The sequence below is a fragment of the Haemaphysalis longicornis genome, unplaced genomic scaffold (assembly GCF_048455015.1).
Source record: "Haemaphysalis longicornis isolate Haplotype H1 unplaced genomic scaffold, Haemaphysalis longicornis Haplotype H1 scaffold_6, whole genome shotgun sequence".
NCBI lineage: Eukaryota > Metazoa > Arthropoda > Arachnida > Ixodida > Ixodidae > Haemaphysalis > Haemaphysalis longicornis.
Genome location: NW_027526407.1, coordinates 71,028,906 through 71,051,910, shown reverse-complemented (window position 1 = coordinate 71,051,910; position 23,005 = coordinate 71,028,906). Strand labels below are relative to the sequence as shown.

At 43.7% G+C, this 23,005-nt stretch overlaps 1 protein-coding gene across 1 annotated transcript; it reads left to right on the top strand.

The window, feature by feature from the left end:
- Nucleotides 1–281: 281 nt before the first annotated feature.
- On the top strand, nucleotides 282–19,365 carry LOC144141636 (uncharacterized). The gene is made up of 5 exons (XM_077673174.1): nucleotides 282–419; nucleotides 4,634–4,799; nucleotides 11,870–11,950; nucleotides 13,185–13,265; nucleotides 19,274–19,365. Exons 1-5 carry the CDS (start codon nucleotides 402–404, stop codon nucleotides 19,363–19,365), a joined length of 438 nt encoding a protein of 145 aa, XP_077529300.1. The 5' UTR covers nucleotides 282–401.
- Nucleotides 19,366–23,005: the final 3,640 nt, after the last annotated feature.

Below are 23,005 nucleotides of genomic sequence, written 5' to 3'. Positions count from 1 at the left end.
CGAACTGCCACGTCATGGTTTATTCGGCTGTTGAGCATATTCGGGGGGTGTACGTAAATTCGTTTAGCTATCTTTATTTCACCCCGTAATATCTCAAAGAATAATTTAAGCGTTGCTTTTGTCGTATAGTTTCAAGAGTTTCTAAACGAATTTTTAAACATTTCGGTAACTGATTTCGTTCTTTTATACTTCGAACAAATAAATCGTGCGGAAAGTCTCTGAATGCGTTCGAGTTTACCTATTAAATCATTTTGGGCCGGGCTCCATGCTCCACAAGCGTATTCTAAAACAGGGCGCACAAATGTTTTATATGCAAGCAGCTTGACGTCTGTCGTAGCATTCGGTAATTTAGCACGCAAGAAACGCAGTTTTCTGTAAGAGGCACAGCATACTTTCTCAACATGTGCACGCCATTTCAGGTAAGTCGTAATATGCCCTCCAAATATTTAAGTGCACACACCGTCGGTAAGTAATGAGGTCCAATGGTGTAGGTATATGGTAGAACGCTTTTCGTATTAGATATATGCGTATACGTTGTCTAAGAATATTTATTTTCATTTCCCATTTATCGCAGCATGTTTTAAAATCCTAGAGGCAATCATTAAATATATTTTGGGTCATTTGTGCATGTCACTGGGACCTAGATTAGACTATCGTCGCCTAACATTTTATTTTTACAGGAGGGTTAACAACATCAACAACATCATTTATATACACCAAAAACAGCAATGGGCACAACAAAGACCCTTGTGGGACACCGGACTAAACATAAAGACATTCAGACTCAAACCCATCAATTCGCTCCAATTGCTTGCGGTTCGTTATGTATGCCTCAATCCAGTTGAAGATATTTTCATTTACGCCTGTTTCTCTGAGCTTGACGAGCAATTTATGGTGCGATACCTTCTTAAACGCTTTTGCAAAGTCTGCGTATATTACATCGCATTGTTCCTTGTTACCTGGAGCAGCGGTAAAATCTTGGAGACTTCAACCAGTTGGGATAGCGTGGAAAGCCCTTGCCTGAACCCGTTGCCTACACATCAGCCCATTTGTCTCCAAGAAAATATTCGTTTTTTTGCAATGACGTGTTCAAAAACCTTACAGCGAACCCACGGCAGAGTAACTAGCCTGTAGTTGGTAAAAAGCATCCTATCGCCACCTTTAAATACCGATTTAACAATTGCGCTCCACCAGTCTTTTGGGATTGAATGGTTCAAAATAGCTTTTTCGAGGATAAGGACTAAATAAGACTACATCCACTCCGCATACCGCCTCAAAAGCACAGTTGGTATTCCAACCGGTCCATTACCCTTCTTTTCTTTCAAATTAAGTAACTACAGACTGTGGAAACACGCCCGCTAATCAAATGAAACTGTATCCATGGCGCATGCGCAAGTATCCGCCATTTTCTTATCTTCATCCGTAAATGCCGTCTTTGTAAATACAGACTGTAAAAAGTGATTAAAAGCATTAGCTATGTCTTTTTTCTGAATTATAACATCAGAACCTACCGTAATTTGTTCAATTCCTTAATGCTCGCTTAAGTACAGCCAAAATGTCTAGGCGAAGGGTGCAGGAAATCCGAAAACGTTTCATTAAAAACCGTTTTTTGACGTAGCGATTTGGATTTTTAACGCCGCTCGTAACTGCTAAATCTGTTCAGTGTGGAATTGTCTTTTCCGTAATCTCTTTATTTTGCGTTTAGTGTGTATAATACCTCTAGCGATCCAGGGGTTAGTAATTGTTTTTATTCAATCGAATAGGAACAAGCCTGTATATGAACAAGGAGGCTTGAGGCGAACCTCGCAAGTAGTCAGGTTGTGCGGGTCTTCCGCTATGTCGATGATTTTTTGGTGATTTTCAAGTGCTCTTCATCATTGAACAGCCAGGAACGGGTCCAGTGCATTGTGAGAATGTTTTCTTCAACGCTTGGGGGCTTTACGTTGACGACGGAGGAGCCCTGCCATAATCGCCGCAGGTTTCTGGACATGGAATTGACCCTGCATCCCGACCACGTCTGCTGGAAATATTGTCCCCGCTCGAAGAAGAATTTATTGCCCTTCACGTCTGCCCACTCAAAAATCGTAAAAAGAGGCATTGCCACCTCGGCACTCAGGAACGCCCTCACTAGGTCGTGCTCTCATCAAATGGGGGTCAGCTTTTCTGCGCAAGTTGAGAGGTTGACAAGGGCTGGTTTCCCTGAACATTTGTTGTTCAATGTGTGTGAGACCCTCCTGAAAGAAATACGCAGCCGAAACCCTACAAAATAACTCCAAATGATCGACCGGAAGAAGTTGACAGTGATCCCCTACGTTCATGGTGTTTCCAACCGGCTAAAAAAAGGCTGCAGCACGAGCCGGAGTGACTATTGTGTTTAGTGCACCGAATTCGTTGCATGCTCGTCTGGTGTAGTCTATGACATTCCATTGTCCTGTGGTAAATCATACACGGGCCAAACAGGGCGGTGTCTGAACGATAGGCGGCGAGAACACGCGAACACAGTGAAAAATAAAACTGGCAGGAATTTGGCTCTTCACTGTGCGGATTGTGCGGATCGTAAATGTACCCCTCTTTTCGAGCAGACACGTGTGCTAAGAAAGTATAAAGGAAAGAGTGCCAGAGAAATATACGAAGCACATGTCATCCACAAGCAGGGTGATTCGTCTGTGAGTAAGGCATCCATTGAATTGTTAGAAAAAGAACTCAGTTATCTTGATCAATGAATGTTATTTTTGCACATGCGCCTGATGTATTAGTTGAATGTTTGTCGCCCTTTCTTTCTTTCCGTGTTTTCTGAGGGTATATATTTCGCCACAGCGAAATAAAACTCGTTGTTGTTAGTCAGCGCCCAGTCTTGCCACGTTCTTTTGTCCTGTTTTAGCGCTGTTTTTCGATATTCAGTTATGTACCAACAAGCCCGCACCAACACACTTTTTCAATTCATTATTGATTTGAATTGCTGCCAGAAACAATCAACTGGCTCACTTTCAGAGGCTAGCTTGAAATATTCGAATGTTTTTTCTAAAAAATCTAAAATTGACGTGTCATCTGCCTGGACGTAGTCGCTAAAAGTCACCAGAACGAAGGGTCGTTTGCGAGGTTCTGTGCAACACAGAATCTCAACCGATATCCGTTGGTGGTAAGATATGCCTTCATAAACCGTGACGCCCAATTCCTCCATACTGCCCGAAAGGAATACTAGGGGAAGCAGTGACTGAGAATCCGAGGTTACCCTAGTGTCCTGTTGAACAATCTGTTTAAGATCATGATTCCTCGTTATTTTAAATGACTTTGCGCTACTAGCAGCATCATTGTTACCGGTCGATAAAGAACTCCAGTCTTTGCTTGGTAGGTTAAAAACCCCGGGTAGCTATAATTTCGTTGTCTCAGTTAGTTTTGATTTCAAAAAAGCCTGAAGGTCTTCAAGGAACTCGGATGTTGTTTTCATTTGAGTGATCTCGGTTAACTCTCAAAGAAAACTTGCGTGTACCTGCACCTGTATCAGTGCGAGAAAAAGTACCCTTGCTTTCATAAATGTGACGCACTGTATGTCTGGAGCAAGTTTTCTTGCTAAATTTTAAAAAGGTGTAGTTTTACCGCGTGCAATATGAAAAAAAACACAATGTGTGCAGGGAAACAGCCTTCTTTTTGAACCTTTCAATGGCGCACAACTTGACACGAACAGCCACCCATTTTTAGTGCTTTGCTGTGCTACGAGCTCATACATTATCCGACGCACGTTTCACTGGTAGAGATTGTTTCAAGGCTTCCTATTATTTTCACAATTCACAACAGACCTCCAACAATCCTTTCTTTAGCGTACGCGTATATTTCTGCGAGTAACGTTTTTCCTAAAAACATTCGATTAGCGATGGTAGATATAGCCCTGTCTTTACCCCCTAAATATAGTCTATTGCGGTAAACCAAAGAGTCTCATGGCACACACTCTTCAAGACCCGCTGTTGAATTCAACGAAGCTTGATTCCGTCATTGCATAGCAGTCTCTACGTGTCTTTGCGACGCAATTGAAGGTGTGCTGCTGTTGACTGACATAAAACATTTTAAAAATAGAAAGCCTAAAACTTTGATAACTGCAACTATGCAATTGCAAAGCTGATGGAAAGCTCACACTTTAAATGTTATTTGTACTATCTATACGCCATCTTTTTACGAAACGCTGTCGCGCAACTGCGTAATGTAGTTTTTTCAGTATCTGCTGAAAAAATAAACACTGCCCACAGTGATCACAGCAATAAGACTTAACAAAGTTGTTCTCTAAACTTAAACCAACACCGTAAGGGTGTCTTTCAATTACGGCTTAAAACGGCTCGCATTTGTAAGTCTCTCACTGAATGTCAATTGGACGTTGTCTATGGGTATTCGTGTACAAACTCTGGTGAGAGAAGCAGAAGTCTACTGGGCTGCAGTCTCACAGGACTGTAGAGCATGAAAGTTTTCGTTATATGCGGACTGAGGTGCGATTCTTAAGCTCACTTTAATCTGAGCGTCCAAGCTTCACGAAATAACTATTTATAATCTACTGCCACGTGAGTTTTGCACGCTTGATTCATTTAAACATTGATGTAAAGGCATTTTTGTCGCCACATTCCCTCTGTGTCACGTGCTTGTGCAGATGCGGCTCGCCGTCGCAGTGGTGCTGTTCGTAGTCGGGTCGAGCCATGCCGACGTGATCGATCTCTACAAACCTGTGAAAATTTGTTCGAGTTTAAAGCTGCTAGAGGTGGTGACCAATGTTTGCCAGACACCTCTCAGCCTGCAAAGGAGGCAAGCTGCATATGGTAAGACATTAATATATTTGCGGAAGCTATTATGACCAAGCCTTCAGTCACGTATGCAGAACTGTTTAGTGCGTTGAACGCCATGTACATTGGACTGAATGACAGGACATATTTAGGGGCGCCTTTCGTAGTCTTTAATTCCCTCTGAACTGTTACTCGCGTCACTTAAGACCTGAAGGTGATCTCAATACACCATGTAGCGTAAATCACTATGAATAGATGTTTCAGTACGGGTTTAGTGCTAAAACGAGTATTTGCGTTCAAAAGAAACTTCACTTCAATATTCTTAGGAGAACGGGACCTTTTTATGGCCGAGGGCCATCCTTTTTTTGGTGAACCAACGCAAACACTCTTTGCTTCTTTCGCTTTTTATTTCGTTCTTCACTTCTTTCTTTCTCTTCTTGTTTCTTTCTTTCTTTTTTCCTTCCTTCTTCTTTTCTTCCTTTTTTCTTTCTTTCTTTCCTCTTTACATCCAACCTTCCCTCCTTCCTTTCTTCCTTCCTTCCTTCCTTTCTTTCTTTTCTTCTCTCTTTCAATCTTCCTTCTCTTTTCATTTCTTCCTTTTTTTTTCTGCATTTCTTTCTAATCTAAGTTAACATTAAAGGAACCCCGCAACATGAATTTTACGATACGCCAGTGAGTATCGTTATTGACGGTCCTTTGATACAAAACTAAAGCTCGCGTTACTATATGCGCTTGGTAGATCAAAAGACCCCACGCCAGTCTCGGGGCTTCTCAGTGTTTCTACGACTCGAAAATGCCCCTTCAGCTAAATCAGCACAACCAAGATGATGCCTGCATTTCGGAGACGAAACCAACACCGTATACCCCAAATAAAATGGCCATGGTGATGATGTGTTGCATGCAAAGGTCATTCCGAACGCTATGAGAATGTCAGAACTTTTACATAAGAAGCTGGTGTCATAAAGGAAAACCTCTAAAATAACTGCAAGGCAGCAGATTTCTTTTTAAGGATAGATCAGGTTGCTTGAGAACGAAATGCTTCGCGGGAAATACACCTAAAATAATAGGGTATACTTGGTCCGCGAAATACTAGTGAAAAAATCAAAGCCAATATTTTTATGAAAAGGTGATTAAACCGCGGAGCATTCTTCTATGAAACCTGACTCACACTCAAAGTCCGACCACAGTAAGCGCTTTTTTATTGAGCCGTTTCCCGTTTTATCATCATCATGAGCACCTACCGGAAACCCAATGTGTAAAGTTACTTTCCTGCACGGCGTTTTCGAGTTGCAATCTACAGCACAAGTTAGGCATACAAAGCATCGCTTTGAAAATCCGGCACGGTGTGTTTTAAATCGATTGTATTTAAATCCACATGACGAAACCATTCGCCTTCCGGAAGCACTATGCTTTGAAGGAGAAAGAAAGTTTTTTATTTTGGCAGGCAGACTCTAGGTCAACTTGGAGAAGTGGGAGTACAAGGTAGGATGTTTGCGGCCTGTGACATCTTGAAAGTTATTACAGAATCTGATGGGCCTCTTGAGAAGGCGGGAGAGGCCGCGTAGTGTGAAGAGAGCAGAGTCGCAGCTCGAAATTAGTCGCGTTAGACAGGTTTCTGTAGAGTAGTGTGAAACCTAGCACAGAGACAGAAAACAAGAGGACTGTAGAAACGACTAAACGTAGAACAGAATACCCGTGAAGGGAAGGCAAAGAGCGAGATAATGATTAATATAGTTACTACCTGTAACGTGCAAAATTTTATTTGGGTCCCGTAATAGCAGTGTTAAAATCGAAACTGCAGTAGAATAGAATAGAAAAAATTCCGTCACCTTCCCACGAGGGGAACCCTGGGGAATGCGAGGCATCTCACGGGGTTCAATTCACGTTTCCGTTATGTTGGTTACCCAAATGTGGTTGAAGTGGAGTGAACCTTAAATGATGCTCAGTCACACATAGAGTTCCAAGTACGTAAAGACCGTCTTCATCGGAAGATTCAACGGAGTCGTCGTCGTTAAGCGAAGCACGACTTGCGGAGTCGAGCAACTGTGTCAAGCGAAAGCGCGCGCTTAACTGAACGGGTGCCGAGTGCTCACCGCTTTATATGCGCGCTTGAAGGAGAGGAGACAGCGGAGGAAAGTTGCGCATGCGCACACATGCGCGCACAAGCGCTCCGGAGCACATGCGAACGTAGGCGAAGCGCGCCAGCTGTTGTTATGATAATGAGCCGGAGAGAGCGCATAAGGCACAGCTGTCGGAGACAATAACGGTAGAGAGTTTGCGCATGCGTTATGAGGAGTGTGGACTACGCCGGTCAACGCGGGACAGGCCGAGTGTAAGAGATGCCTTGCATCTAATAGAACTTCATTGTTGTTGTTACACAATGGTACACCACCAGAATATACTTAATACAGAAAGGGGTCCCAGCGTAATGAACTGTAATGGGACCCCTTGTTATTGATAGCATGCACAGAAATAGCTTAATTGCAGCTGCTAGCAGGAATGATACCCCATTTTTATTACCTATCTTATACAAACAAATAACGAGAGTACGCGTAAATAGTGAATTGTGAACATTGCATATTTTAGGAATAAATAAGGAACATATTGAACAAATAAAGCGCACAGCATTCAAACAACTAACAGGAATATTTAACCAAAATAAAGCATCCTATAAATGATGCAATATTGAGTGCAGTCAACTCATATACGTACGTAGCAGTTGTATAAATGCAATGCTTAGGTGTGTAAAATATAAAAAAAGACTACATTAGGCGAAATGTGAATGCACACGTCAAAAGTCTATGTGACGGTTCGTCAAAAATGATCGAAGGGAACGTTTAAACGTTGATGGACGTACTTGTGTTTTAACCGTATAAGGTTACATATAACGTTCCATATTTTGATTGAAGTAAAAGCGAATGTCTGTTTAGCGTAGTTCGTGCGTACCTTTGGAAGTAAAAAGTTATTTTGCAATGAAAAATGACTTTGGTTAGTGTTCTCTAGTTTAGTATTACCAATAATATAGAGAAGGTCGGGTTCATTGAAAAGGCGAAAGGCAGTTGTGGCAACGTTAAATGCTATGGTGTCAGTAATCGGAACAAGTTTAAGATCAAGAAAAAGGGTTAACGGGAGCATCAAAACGACTACAAGTGATTATATGCAGTACCCGGTTTTAGGTTTCCTGCAATGGTGCTATGTGGGAGTTGTAAGTCAGACCCCATGACCCAATAGAATAGTTCATGTGACTGTGGAAAAAACATAGTATAAGGTGATTAGAATCCGTTTCTCAAAGTAATGGCGCGCTTTTATTTGTACCCGCACACCATATGCAACTTTCTTCCTGATTAGTTAAATGTGTGCATCAAATTTCAGAAAACGGTCAAGTTCAATTCCTAAGAATGTGCATTCATCAGTCGGTATGATGGCGTGAATATTGATGTACACAGGGTTGAGATCGTCACGAGGTTTTGTGAGCGTGCTAAAAACAAACAAATTTTGTCTTAGATGGGTTAATTTACAACTGATTATTGTGACGCCAGCAAGAAATGTTGGCGAGGTCATGGTTCAGCTGTGAAATAACACTGGAAAGTTTTTCTTGGGACGTGAAAATGGTGGTGTCATCGGCGTACAAAATGCAGTCGGTTCCGGATGTCAGACAATTCGGCAGGTCGTTAATATAAATAAGAAATAATAACGGTCCAAGAATAGATCCTTGGGGCACATCTTTGTTTGCAGTTTTTGTGTCGGAGAGAACTCCTGATATGTTAACTGCTTGCGTACGATTATGTAAGTGATCGAGCAGGAGCTGTAGTGCGGGACCATTTATGCCTAATGATGCTAGTTTACAGAAAAGTATGTCGTGGTTAATACTCTCAAAGGCCTTAGTAAAGTCAATAAAAACAGACCCAACATATTTTCCTTTATCTATTTCCGTTTTTAACTTATCTGTTAATTCTGTTAGGGCAAGGTTAGTCGACAGACCACGGCGGAATTCGAATTGTCTTGGTGTCAAGAGGAGAAATTTCTGGACGTAGTTCGAAAGCCACTGTTCGATTAGCTTTTCTACCACTTTGGTTAGGAATGGAAAAATCGAAATTGGTCGATAATTACTAATAATTGCCTTATTTCCTTTCCTGAATACCGGAGTTATTTTACTTTGCTTTAGTTCGTGAGGAAATGCGGCATTTGTGAACATGAGGTTGATGATGTAAGCAAAAGTATGTGAAATAAAATCGGCAATTCCTTTGATACAGGACGCGTGAATGTTATCGAGGCCTGTACTGGTGATTTTGAGATTAGCTATCGTCGTACGCACTTCACTCGGTGTCGTAGGATGAAGAAAGAATGACTGTGATGCATGATGCAAACTATCGTCGTAACTCGTGGATGGTGCGCTTGTTGAATAGCTAAAGTAAGTGCTAAAAGCATTTGCAATATATTTGGGCGGTGTAAGTACTTCTTCGCCAAGCTCTATTTCGGTGGGGGCACTTTTTGCAGGGGTGCTGATAAGTAAATTGTTTAGTAAACGCCACTGATTGGAAGCATTATTACCCGTCTCTAGTATCTTATATTTATAGTAGTCCTTTTTGGTTTGTTTCAACAAAGAATTTAGTTCGTTGCAATATTTTTTCTAGCGCTCCTTTAGGTGGGTACTGAACTGTCGTTTCTTAACTTTGCAATAAAGGTTGTCTTTTTAGCGCAAGCGCTTTAACAAAGACGGTGTAATCCACGGGTTTTGTGTTCATGAATAATTTTTTCGACAAAGTACAGTTGATGTGCAGCATTCTATTCAAGTGGTAATCATGGAACTAAATTCAGTATAGCAAATTTGTGCGTCTTTAAGACATGTTACACGTGTCCAGTCGGCGTTTTGGATTTCTTCAAGAAATAGCTTTTTGTTAAATATAGATTGCGAAAACTCATTAGTTTTTCTGTAATTGGGACAGTTAAAACGAAGTAAAACTGGATAGTGATCAGTGATGCTCGTACGTATGACATAAGCTTCAGGAGAACGAAATAAGTTCGTCAAAGCATGGTCAAGGACAGTTCCTAGATAATTGGGAGCACAGCGGGCTGGTATATTGATTAGTGATTCATAGCCATAACCTTGAAAGCAGTTGTTGTACTTGTCGTGACAGGAGTTGTTGTCTAAGAGATCAATTTTAATGTCACCTAATATCCCTACATTTTTGTTTTCGTGCGAGAGCGTATGAAACAGTTTGTCTAATGCTGTACAAAAATCTGGGAGGGAGGAGCTAGGTGACCTATATATACTGCCCAATACTATGTTTTTACTATCAATGCCGAAACACGAATTCTCTATTTCTACGCACACCGATTCGCAGTCTTGTACTTCGAGATGAAGGTCGTGTCTGCGCTTATATCTAATTCTTGATAACACAAAAATAGCAAAACCACAATAAGTTGATGTTTGCCGGTGACAAAATTTAGGAGTATACAGTTGAAAACTGTAAATATTGTTATCAGAGTCGTTGAGCACGTTCATGATACGCAGACAACCGAAAAAGGATAGGGGCCGGAAGATAAGAGTGCTTGAAATTCGTCGTGGTGCTTCCTGAGGCTGCGGGCATTAAATTGGATTACAGAGTGGGAGTTTTTAGTTGATAAGGACGGAATCTGTTTTGTATCGATGTATGCCATTATGGTTGTTTTGAAGTCACAACTGATCACCCGTCATCGTTCTACGAAGGTACCTGTTCATTTGGCATCAGACTCACGGCGGGTGTCGACCTGGAGAAAATTTCGAGATCAGCTTCGTCCCTAATTCTAAGCACTCGGATTTCTGTTGTCAGACGGGCCTTGATGACGCAATCATCTGTCCAGAGAAATTGCCATACATTTTCTTTCTTCAAAGCAAGAGCTTTGGCAAACAGCTGCTTGTTTCTCTGAGTGAGGTGATTGTTCACATATACGGCCTGGGCGCCAGTTCCTTGAAAGCCAATACATTACATTCTTTACTGAGATGGCAGACGTCATCAGCCACATATGAAGAAATGTCGTTAGCAGTCTCGACAAGTCAATACATCAGGGAGATTTCTTCAGGGGCGATTCTAAAGGGAGGAAGAGAGCATGGGGGTGGGCGATGCAGAAAATAGAGGCATTTACCTGGTGGAGGCCGCAGAAGCTTCTCGTCTTTCGGCAACATTTGCAGCAAAGTGACAATACACGTGACCCATTTTTTATTTGCTGATTTATGTCTCTTTAACATTTCAAAGTCAGCTCAAATATAAGGACTGAAGAAGTGAAAAACTTCTAACTAGCCCAACGTCAAGCCTTTGTACATTATATTCATGTCTGCACCATCCGCAGGCATCACACTAAATTAAAATCCTGGACCTCCTGTTACTGGGCTCTCAAGTGTTGGACAGGATGAGCTGTTATTATAAAACCTGAATTGCGTGCCAAATGAGCTCTTAATCACGTGCACAACACTATTCAAAATGCAGCTAAAGCGAAAGGTATTTTTATTTACATAATTTCTGGAAGTGCAATCAAGACTGCAGTGTCTCTGCAAATCCTCACATATATTAAAGCGGAAAGTTGTGAAGTTGATAATCCGATAGTTGGGACAATATTTCCTGAAGTCAAAAACTGGCAAAAGCAAAAAAAACGAACACGGGCGGTATAGCGTTGGCGCCTGCCCCATGCAAATTCGTTTTCACTTGAACGCGCGCCTTTTTTTCTTGCTACAAAATTATACTCACATTACTTTCAACCTCGACTACTGTGCCTATAAAGTACAGGCAATATTTTGAGTTTATTTTTTGAAATGTACTTTTTATATATTCTGCATATATATAGTACACATATATGTGAACACTTCCGGAACTAAACTAACTTTTCGCGAAGACCAAACCTGATACAACTCATATTCGCAATCAGCAAAATCTTCAGAAATGTCTTATAAAAGCATCAAATATGCATAAACCTACTTTTTCTTGAGCTTACATTTTGGTCAAATTACCATTTTTTCTTTAAATTCTGCAAAAAAAATCTTTGCTAGAGAGCAGCTTTAAAAATGTGCTTTCATTTTTTTATGTCTTGAAATGATCATCATAATGATCGTTGCCCTCGTCGTTGTACAGGTGACGGAAAAGGGAGCAGGCTCAGACAGCTTTTGTTGAGAAGCGCGCTTAAGGATGAGAACGAGGCCGAGATGAACAAGAGTAAGTAAAGAGATAGGAGAGCTCACGAGCTCCTCTACTAATGAAGTCAGTTCCTTGACCCTTGTAGAACACCCTGAACCTGATAGAGCGCTTTCGCACTTGCAGTGTCTCTGCAAATCATGACATATCTAAAGCGAAAATTGGTGGAGTTGGTAATTTGACAGTTGGAACAATTTTCCCTAAAGTGAAAAACTGGGGAAAGCTAAAAAAAAAACGTCAACGGCACCGCGATAGCACCCGCCCCATGCGAATTCATTCTGCTTGAACGCCCGTTTACTTATCTTGCTACAACATTATGCTCGCATTACTTGCAACCTTGTTCAATGTGCCTATAAAATAAAGGCTAAATTTGGAATTTATTTTTAGACTTTATTTTTTATATATTTTGCTTAAATATAATACATGAAAAAAATGAACATTTCAGGAATTTAACAAATTTTCCGGAATACCGACGCAGATACAACTCATATTCTGAACACTCACGACAGCAAATGCCAAAAAATCCGCAAAACGTTCTGAAATTGTTTGTAAAAGCATAAAATATGCGTATACCTACTTTGCCATTGCTTACATTTTGGTCAAATTACCATTTATTTTGCAAATTACCTGAAACCCTCAGAGGGGTGCTTTTAAGAATGTCATTTTAGGTTTGTGCAGATGCCATTGTCTCGCAATACACGGTATTTGTTTCTACCCTTTCTTGACACCTTCTGTGCACGAAGCCTTTATTCTGTTTTCACTCCCAACTTTGGCGTTCCCAGTAATGGGTAGACAAATACCTTTTTCATTTATTTATTTATTTATTTATTTATATATTTATTTGTTTGTTTGTTTGTTTGTTTTTTGTTTGTTTATTAATTGAATGATTGATTGATTGACATAACTCTGCGTCTTTCGTTCCTCTCATTTTATTTTGGCTTCTGGCATCCCAACTGGATAACGTTACGTTGTTGTGTCAATTTTTGATGAATAATGCTCTCCTCCTTTTTCTATGTAATGTTGTGCTGTTTCGTTGTATTATCAACCTGAAAAGAATTCAGTCGCACATATTTATTCGCATTAAGTTTGCTCTAGAATACATGCCCTATCTACGAAAACTTCAAAGACTGTTGTCGGTGAATGATTCTGTTAGCAAACAGCTGTGCTGGAGAGCAGCTTTCAAAAATGCGACTTTGTTTTTTCATGTATTAAGATGATCATCAGCCTAATGTTCGTTGCATTCATCGTTGCACAGGTGACAGGAAAGGAAGCAGGCACAGTCCGTTTGTGTTCAGAAGCGCGTTTAAGCAAGAAATCGCGAAAGACTGGAAAAAATGTAAGTAAAGAGATGGGAGAGATCAACAGCCTCTCTACTAATGAAGTCAGTTACTTGACACTTGTAACGGAGGGAATGGAGACAGAGGCACCCGCGGCAGTTCCCACCCCTGCCGCACCGCCTCTGCCACCCGGGCCGCTCCTCGCGCTAACGGTGGTCGCGGCTGCAACGAAGGGCACCAGGAAGGGTGCCAAGTCGAAGTCCAGGGAGTCCGGCTCACAGGGCGCCCTCATGACTTCGGATGACGACATGGACGTCAAGCCGTTCCTGCGTGCACCACAGCAAAAGGAACGGGCTGTGGCGTCCAGGTCAGTACAGAAGGTGAAAAAAACCCATCCAAAAGCGCACGCCTCGAAAGTCGACATAGAAACATGCACATATTCCAGTCGCTTTATACCTAAATGATGACAAGACAAATATCATGCAATGTAACTACAAAGGCCTTCTAAAAAATCTTTGTGATGTGTATCCGATATTGCAATCCAATCAGCCAAGTTTTATGTGTCTCCAAGACCATTTGAACTCCAGGCGCACAAATTTCTTAAATAGTTTCATGGTATTTAGGTAGCACAGAGATTGTGGTGCCACATCCTCAGGTGGTTTGGCCATCATTGCCCAGAAATCCTTCGCGTGCTACACAGTCACACTACATACCATCCTACGGGTTGTTGCAATTCGAAGGGTAATCTATTTTCTTTCAATACCTCCTGACTTCCAGCTCTCGAGCACAGATCTCGAAGGCCTGCTAAGTCAGTTACCCTAACCTTTCATTCTGATAGGCGACCTGAATGCGCATAACTCTCTTTGGGGCTCTCCTGGCACGGATGCCCGAGGTCGCCTCATTGAGAAATCCCTAACATCGTCGGGAGCATGTCTTTTAAACCAGAAACCGCCAACATATTATAATATAGGACACAACACTTATTCACACCTTGACTTGCCTATTGGATATGCAGTCCTGATTCCATGCCTTGAGTGGGGTGTGGGCACTGACCCATATGGTAGTGACCACTTCCACCCCTCACTAACACATATAGGTAAATGCTCAAGCAGTCCATCTTCCCAGAACAGGTTTAATGAAGCAAGCGCACACTGGAATACATTTACACAGACATCCAAACTGCACTACACGTCCATAATACACCTACACGTTGAGCAGGCAACCCAACTACTCACGGCGCACATCCTCGACGCAGCCGAAAAGTCTATTCCGCACGCCTCTGGTGCCCTGCGCAGCCAGAGGAGGCCGTGGTGGAATGAAGGCTGTAGGCTGGTGCGAGAGGCCCAGAACAAGGCTTGGGGTATCCTTCGTCGGTACCCCACGTCGGTACACCTCCTTTTGTTATAAAAGGCAAAGGCGCTGGGAAAACGTGTGCGCCGTGAGGCAAAACGAGATAGTAGGCCTTCATTTATAACATCAATACGCTCCTACACCGACACACGAAAAGTATGGACACTAATACGCAAATTCAAAGTACAACAAACAAACAGCCTTCCTCTGGTCAGCACAACAGGGGACACACTCGAAGACCAGGTTGACACACTCGCACAACACTTCCAACACGTGTCTAGTTAGCACACTACACAAACACTTTCACAAAACACAAACAATCGCCCGAAAAGAAGCCGTTACTATATAACAGTAGGTCAACATCTTCTTATAACTAACAGTTTTCACTGCATGAGCTCAGGGCTGCTCTGAGCACGTCTAAACCCTCAGCGCCAACATAACATATACAATGATACAACACCTATACGGAGACACACTTGAAACACTTCTACATCTATATAATAAAATATTGATTTCAGGGCACATTCCACATTCTTCGTAGTGGCTTTCTTGTCCAAAGTAGTGGCTTTCTTGAAGGAAAAAAAGCACCCGTCGTCACCCTCAAATTACCGTCCCGTAGCCCTGACGAGCTGCCTGTGCAAGCTTCTTTCCCACGCTCGTGTATTTCCTTGAGTACACACTAAACTTTTTTACACCCATTTTGGCCGAAAAGGGTGTAAAAATCTTGTCCCATGGCTAACACCCTTAGAAGGTGTTTTGGCAAAAAAAGGGTGTATGGATGAAAAAAGGGTGTTGAGCTCAAAACCTTTAAAAAGGGTGTTGAGGATGCTCAACTCCCTAAAAAAAGGGTGTTGAGTCTCACACCCTTTTTTTGAGGTGATGGCATGCGCAGAGGCAATCTCAAACGGCGGAGCACGCAGCATTCAACACAAACAGCCAATACGCACAAGTTACTGTTGGAACACGGGATGCAAGCGGAACAGGGAGTGCATACTTACTTCGCAATGCTTGTGCTGTTCTTGCTTTTATATCCAGCAGAGGAAAGCCCCCCGATGGAGTCAGTGGGCTTGTCGCAAAAAACTAATATTTTAGCGCTAATTTTAGAATTCTGGATCTTACTATGGGAATATACAAATCAACACGCGGATTTGCAAAAACGTTTTAATTACGCGGTAGTTTTTGTGATCCATAACTTATAGAATTTTATTAAATACCATACAAATCTTCCCCGCCACCTCAACACTCTTCAAAAAGGGTGTTCATTATTTCAACACCCTTTTCCCAGAAGGGTGTAAAGCTACAAATTAGGGTGTTGGAAACTAAGAAAAAGGGCGTAAAGAAAAAAGGGTGTAAGAAAAAGGGTGTAAGAACAGACCGCCAACTAGGAAAAAACTGAGGCACCTGTAAAGGGTGCACCACCGCAGATAGGGTATTATAACAGCGAAGTCGGTTTTCGGGCTTGTTAGAGTGTGAGCACAAGGGGCGTATGCGTATCCGCACCTCTTACTGTACCATTTCAAAGGTACTAGTCTTTTTTTATTCTAAAAGGCAAAAAAATTGGCGCAGCTTGCAATAGTATTGCAAGGATGGAGAAACAGCATAGCTGGGGTCCGACCAAGCTTGTTTCTCCCTTGGATCACTGGCAGTTGCGGGGGAGGGGTAAGGGGGGCACACTGAAAAGCCTTGTAAAATCCGGTTAAACTTGGCCTCACCCCTCAGCGGTCATCCTAGCTTAGCAAGAACACTGTAAAGCTTAGCAAACATAACAAATATAGCAACAGCGGAATAACCTGGGTCGACCCCCAGCTCCGCTGTTCTTTTTTTTTTTTTTGCAACTGCACACCTATTTCACACCGTTTCAAAAACCTACAAAAAGCCGAGCGTGTTGCAGTCGGTAAATATCCTTTTCGCCACACGACTACAGTATTTTTAATTTTGAAGGTTCAGATTGGTGTTTCACGTGCCAAAGCCAAACTTGGGGCATGTGGTGCACCGAATAAAGAAGCGAGCGATCATTGCATATGAGCAATTATTTTTTTTGCGTTTGGAAATTTCTTGCGAGTAGAGGAGTATTTGAAGGGATGTCTTATTCTTCATAGCGTTATTATGCATCCAAACACGGCCTTATTCAATGAACAGCTGAACACCTTTTCCACATCCTTTCAACACCCCAAGAAAAAACCAAGGGTGTTGAAGTTGATAACACCCTTTTTTTTCAAATAAAAAGGGTGTAGAGCTAGGAAAAAGGTGTTGAGACTCAAGAAAAAGGGTGTAAAGGCCTCCCAACGCCCTTTTTACACTTTTGCTACACCCTTTGTGGCTAAAAGGGTGTAAAAAAGTTCAGCGTGTACAATGGTCTTGTCGAGAGCTGCCAGGCAGGCTTCAGGGTGGGGCGATTGACGAACGATCAACTCGTCGCACTTGACTCGTACATCAAGGATGCTTCGTGCATGAACAGTATTGTATAACTGTGTTTTTCGACCTCGAGAAGGCCTACGACACCGCTTGGCGTTACGGGATCCTTAGTGCCCTCAATTCATTCGGTGTTTCGGGTGACATGTTAAACACCCTTGTTAGTTACTTGTCAGAGAACGTTTCGAGTGAGAGTTGGTTGTGCACTCTCAAAGGTTCACGTGCAAGGAAATGGCGGGCCGCAAGGGGGTGTTGAGCTGCACTCTTTTCATAGTCACGATGATTTCCACATACCATTTCTTATTCCGTGTATGTAGACGACGTGCAGATTTTTTTAAAATAATGTAATATGTCAATCTGTGAATCTCAATTCCAGCAGGGCGTCAAGAAAATTGCTGGCTGGGCACACAAGAATGGTTTAAGACTTAACCCTGGAATAAGCTCTTGCATTGTGGTCTCCAGGAAGCGTGAGGTCCATGCGGACCCAGAAATTAGTCCTAAGGGTGTGTCCATTCTTGTAAAAAAGGAGCACAAGTTTTTAGGTGTTGGTTTTGACCACAAACTCACATTCATTTCCCATATCAAGGAACTTAAGCATAAATGTCTGCAAACAATGAGTATTCTTAAGGTTCTTTCCCACCACTCCTATGGGGCTGACAGAGAACACCTGCTGTGCTTGTATACTGCTTTGGTAGGGTCTCGTTTGGACTGCGTCAGTGTGGTGTATGGTTCGGTGACTAAAACAGCACTGCGAATGCTTGACCCATTGTACAACTGGGGCTTCGTCTTGCGTCGTGTGCTTTTCGCTCTAGCCCGGTCCAAAGTCTGTATGTCGAGTGTAACAAGTGGAGCCTTGAGAACCAACGGACGTACATGGACTTGCTTTATGCTTTTAAAATTTCATAATTGAATAGCCATCCTTTTTATTCTGTCTTTTGCAATGCATCCACATATCTCTGCTGTTTGTAAATCGCCCATCCGTTCCTCTGCCCTTTTCACTTACAGTGAGAGAGCGAGCCTCAGAGCACAGCGCTTCGTTTTTTGATGTGTACAGATCATCTTTTTCAGACATTTACTCCCTTGGGAAGTTCGCCCTGTGTCCTGTGACCTTTCGTTTATGAAATTTCACAAACATCCGGTACCACGAGCTGCAATACTGACACAGTTTCAGTCTCTGCAGCCTAAATACCCATGTGCAGAATTTTAAAGTACAGAATACCCATGTGCAGAATTTTAGAGTGCAGAATACCCACGTGCAGAATTTTCCAAAACCTCCACTACGTTGTCCTGCGCTGCTCATGGTCAGAGTTTGAATGCAGCCAGAACCATGAGCGCACACACAACCATTTTTTTCACCAGAAGGTTATGGAATTTTTCTCATTGTATAACGCATTCTTGAAAATCAAATTCCCAAATCCATCATCTATACAGATTCCTTGAGTGTTGTTCGTGCGCTATCATCGCACAAGCCCCGCAAAAACCACATTGTTAATGCTGTGTTCAACACCAGTATGTCTGTCTATGCGGAAAACCATTAGCTGCTCCACTGCTGGGTCCCAGGACACGCTGGGATCGCTCCAACGAGTTGGCTGACGAGAGGGTCGCTGCTGCTGCACTCAGGAACACTGTGGACATTACAACGGTACCCTATACAGACTTCAAGACACAACTAAGACGACCCTGGTGTACAACATAGCAAACACACTGATGAACAAAAAGACAACAACCTACATGTAATAGAGCCACACCTGGGACGGTACACAGATGACTCATAAACCAGACACACGAAAGTCGCCTTGGTTAGGCTACGGATAGGGCACACGCATGCAACGCACTCGTCTCTACTCACGGGATCTTTTAGACCCCAGTGCAGCAGGTGCGGAGGGGCCCTATCCGTAGTTAACGTACTCATTCAATACAAGGCACTCGACACCACATGACGCAGCTTCCTGAACTGTGCAGACAACACGTCCCACTACATCCATCACACTTGGCCGACAACCCAATGTTCTCTAAGAAGCGTGTTTTTCAGTTTTGATCAGAAGTCAGGTTTTTACAGGTTCTTTCATATAATGCATAATTATCCTGGCCCTATACACCACCCATCTTCTTGCAATCGCTTCACTTTTCTTTTTACTGAGACAATTTATTATTTAATTGCCCATCTGTCCTCATCAAAAAACTTTCTCTGCGGCGCTCTTTGCCCTTGTTAACCTTGCGCCATTAAACTCAAACCATCATCATCATACTCGACACATGTAGACCAACGTGAAGCTGACCGAGTCTTTCCGCACAACTGTCACAGATTTGTCCAGGTTGAAAGAAATTTATGAGCAGTGCTGCGTCAAGAAATGCAAGCCAATCATCTTTCTGGAGTTCTGCAGAAAAGCAACTTAGGTACGTATATCGGTGCGATGGTTTATATATTTCTCAGACTGCTTGATGCCGCCCCCGTCAACGCTGAAACTCTTCCACAATTTCACGAAAAGGCATTCGCACAACCTGCGTATAAGAATATAAAAGGCTAGTAGTCTTTTCGGGGAACAATGGTTTCTTCTCGAGAAGTTCTGCAAAGAGAAAAGCCCGCCATATTGCCGGTGCTCCATAACAAACATTTTCTTAGATGCACAGTCAAAAGTAAAGCAGTTCCACTCAACGTAAATCTGTTGGAAAATTCTGAGCCCGCCTGGAGGGGCCCTCTCTAGATTTCATTCATTGATTGTGAGGCTTAACGCCGCGATGCTACACGAGCGATGAGGCGCGTTGTAGTGGAGGGCTCCGGATTAATTTTGACCACCTGTGAACCTTTAACCTAAGCCGAACGCACTCTCTTGCCTACTTTCGGTTTCACCACCACGCTGATACTCAACCCCCCTATCTTGACTGGTTTCAATATCAGCCTGGTCATGATAACCAAGGTAGCCAAGAGAGGGCGTCGCAGCCCCGGAAAATACCTTTAAAAAACACTTTACTGGGTTTTGATTATTTTGGGGGAATTATTGCGTTAACTCGTGATTTTTTTCATTATTTTACATTATCGTGTACTTATTTCCGCCATGGAAATGGCGGCATCCATGGCGACGGCGCAGCTAAAAGGTCACCCCAACAGTCTGAATATAAGGAACGTGTGCCTCTGTGGCGCAATGAGATTGACATCGTCTTCATAAGGCGAGGCACCCGGTTTTGACCCCGACCAGGCGAAGCGATTTTCTTTACGAAGCCTCTGTTTGGGTGCGCGATGCCATGCCTTGTTTGCGCGCGTGACGTGGGACGAGCTGCGATGACAAGCCGGGCCCCTAAAGTTCCCCGCACTTAAAATGATTGAGAAAGTGTACGGTGGAAGGAGGCACGCAGGGTGCGTGCTATGCCGTAACGTTACAACGCCGAGCTATTCCACGTCGCGTAAATAATAGCTAAATATTATTGCGAAACCCCCTGAATTTTTATCCACGCACGCCTTCAATTTCGTCGCCACGAACACCGTTACGCTTTTTAATGAAAAATACGCACAGAGACTTAAACCGCCTACGTGTGCGAATACAAAATCACTACATTTTATTTGAAGCTGTGTAATCTTCTGTGTGTAATGGAAGGTCTGTCGTGATTACGTTACGTTCTGTTGATGTTATCTTCTGCTGTGACACTATCGTCGTCATTACAAGAATGTATGTATGGCGGGGAAATCTTCGCGTCACAACGGTTGCGGTGGCGTCGACTCGTGCACGTTTTATTGTCGATATTGCCTGCCTGTTTGCTTGCTGTGAATCATTTTAACACGAAAGCGTTTTATGCAGGGATACAGTGAGATTTTCCTCACTTCATATCCGTCGCGCAAATGACGCCAGTACAACGAGCACAGGAGAAATGGAAGATAAAGTTTCATTCACGCGAATGGGGCTGCCGTCGAGGAGAGGTGAAGCGAAGTAGTGCATCATGACGCTAATGAGCGCCAACAGTTAGCGCCTCGATCGGGCAGCGTTAACTAAGCTCCGTTGTTTCTCAGCGCCAAGGCGCCTAAAGAAGCCAGTCACGACATAGAAAGGATGGAGTCTGCTGGTACCACCATCGTTTCGGCACCGGTGCTAACCGCTGCATTCAACCTTGCTCGTTTCCAGGAAACGCTCCGGCCAGTCGTCAACGGCGGCTTACGACATCGTCCCTCCACCCAGACGCCTGTTCTTCGTAGTCGACCGCGTAAGCAACTCGCGCCTGCTAGTCGACACAGGAGCCGAAATCTCTATTGTCCTGGCAAGCCCAGAGGATCGCCGACTCTAGCACGAACATATCGTCGCTGAAGGCGGTGAAGAACATTTCCATCGCTACGTACGGCTTCCGCTCGCTGACAATAGACGTTGGACTCAGGCGCCTGTTTCGCTAGGTCTTCGTGGTAGCGGACGTTATTTTCGCCATACTCGGAGCAGAATTTATCCGCCACTTCAACCTGGATGTGAGCGTACGTGACCGTTGCCTCAAGGATAACACATCCCTTAAAGTACGTGGTTTGGAGTCAAACATCTGCTCATCTTACTCCAGCGCCTTCCAGCCAGTACCTGCCTACCACCACGTCCTGGCCGAATTCCCTTCTCTCACCAAGCCCCGCAACACGGAACAGCCGGTGAAACATAACGTGACTCACCACATCGTCACCACCGGGACTCCAGTCACCGCCCGGACATGACGGCTGTCCAGCAACATCATTCAAGCTGCACGCATTGAGTTCGAGCATTTGATGCAGCTTGGAATTATTCGCCCTTCGTCTAGCAACCATTCATTGCCGCTACACATGATGCCTAAAGACGACGGGGATGACTGGTGCCCGTGCGGTGACTACAGAGCCTTGAATGCATCGACAACGCCGAAACAGTATACTCTCCCACACATTCACGATTTTAGTGCGCGGCTGGCAGGTACAAAAATATACAGCAAGATCGACCTCATAGCGGCATACCACCAAATCCCCGTCGAACCGGAGGACATACCAAAGACAGCCATAACCACTCCATTCGGCCTGCTTGAGTTTGTCCGTATGAACTACGGTTTATGAAAATGCAGCACAGGCCTTTCAAAGATTCATGGATGAGGTCACCCGTGGTCTTCCTGTCGTCTTTGTCAACCTGGATGACATTTTGGTGGCCAGCAGAATTCCTACCGAGCACGAACAGCACCTCCGCCAGCTCTTTCAGCATCTGGATGAGCACGGTCTGGTGTTTAAAACTCAAAAGTGCGTGTTTGGTGTCGAGGCTCCCGACTTCCTATGCCACCACATCACTGCTGATGGCATTATGCCATTGGAATCGATGGTGGAATCCGACAAGAAGTTTCCTGCTCCAAGATCTTTCCGCAAGCTTAGAGAGTTCCTCGGGCTCTTAAACTTCCACCGGTGGGTAATTCCCTCTTGTGCTCGAGTAACCCAGCCATTAACCGACCTGCTGCGCCGAAACAACCAAAAGGCACCAGAATTTTGTTTGTCTGACGAACACCACACGCTTTCCAGAAGGCTAAGGACGAGCTGGCCGCGGCTACCCTTCTCATTAATCCACTGCCTGACGCTCCTACACGCCTCATGGTGGACGCCTCCTCCACATCGGTCGGAGCAGTGCTGCAGCAGCAGGAGGGTGCAGAGTGTAAACCACTGGGCTTCTTTTCTAAACTCCTGAAGCCTGCATCGACGGTACAGCACTTTTGGAAGGAAGATGCTCGCAATCTATTGTTCCATTAAGCATTTCCGCTACTTCTCCGAAGGTCGTCAGTTCTACATCTTGACAGACCACAAGCCCCTCACCAACGCATTCAACAACAGTTCATCCTACTCGGAACGGTAAATTCGTCAGTTCTCATTCAACTCTGAATTTTTTGAGACATCCGCCATGTTCCCGGGGTCGGAAACAAAGCAGCCGACGCCTTCTCTCGCGTAAACGCTTCCGGCACAAAAGACCTGGATTTCGAGGCGATGGCCGCGGCTCATCGGGAGAATCCTGAATTGACGAGACTGAAGGGTGGGAGATCTTCACTCGTGCTTTCGGAGGTTGCACTTCCC

Bases quoted from the DNA above. Each gene is read 5' to 3' on its own strand.
- LOC144141636 (XM_077673174.1), top strand. The intron at 4,800-11,869 runs GTAAGACATTAA...GTCGTTGTACAG, and splicing joins AAGGAGGCAAGCTGCATATG to GTGACGGAAAAGGGAGCAGG. The intron at 11,951-13,184 runs GTAAGTAAAGAG...ATCGTTGCACAG, and splicing joins CGAGGCCGAGATGAACAAGA to GTGACAGGAAAGGAAGCAGG.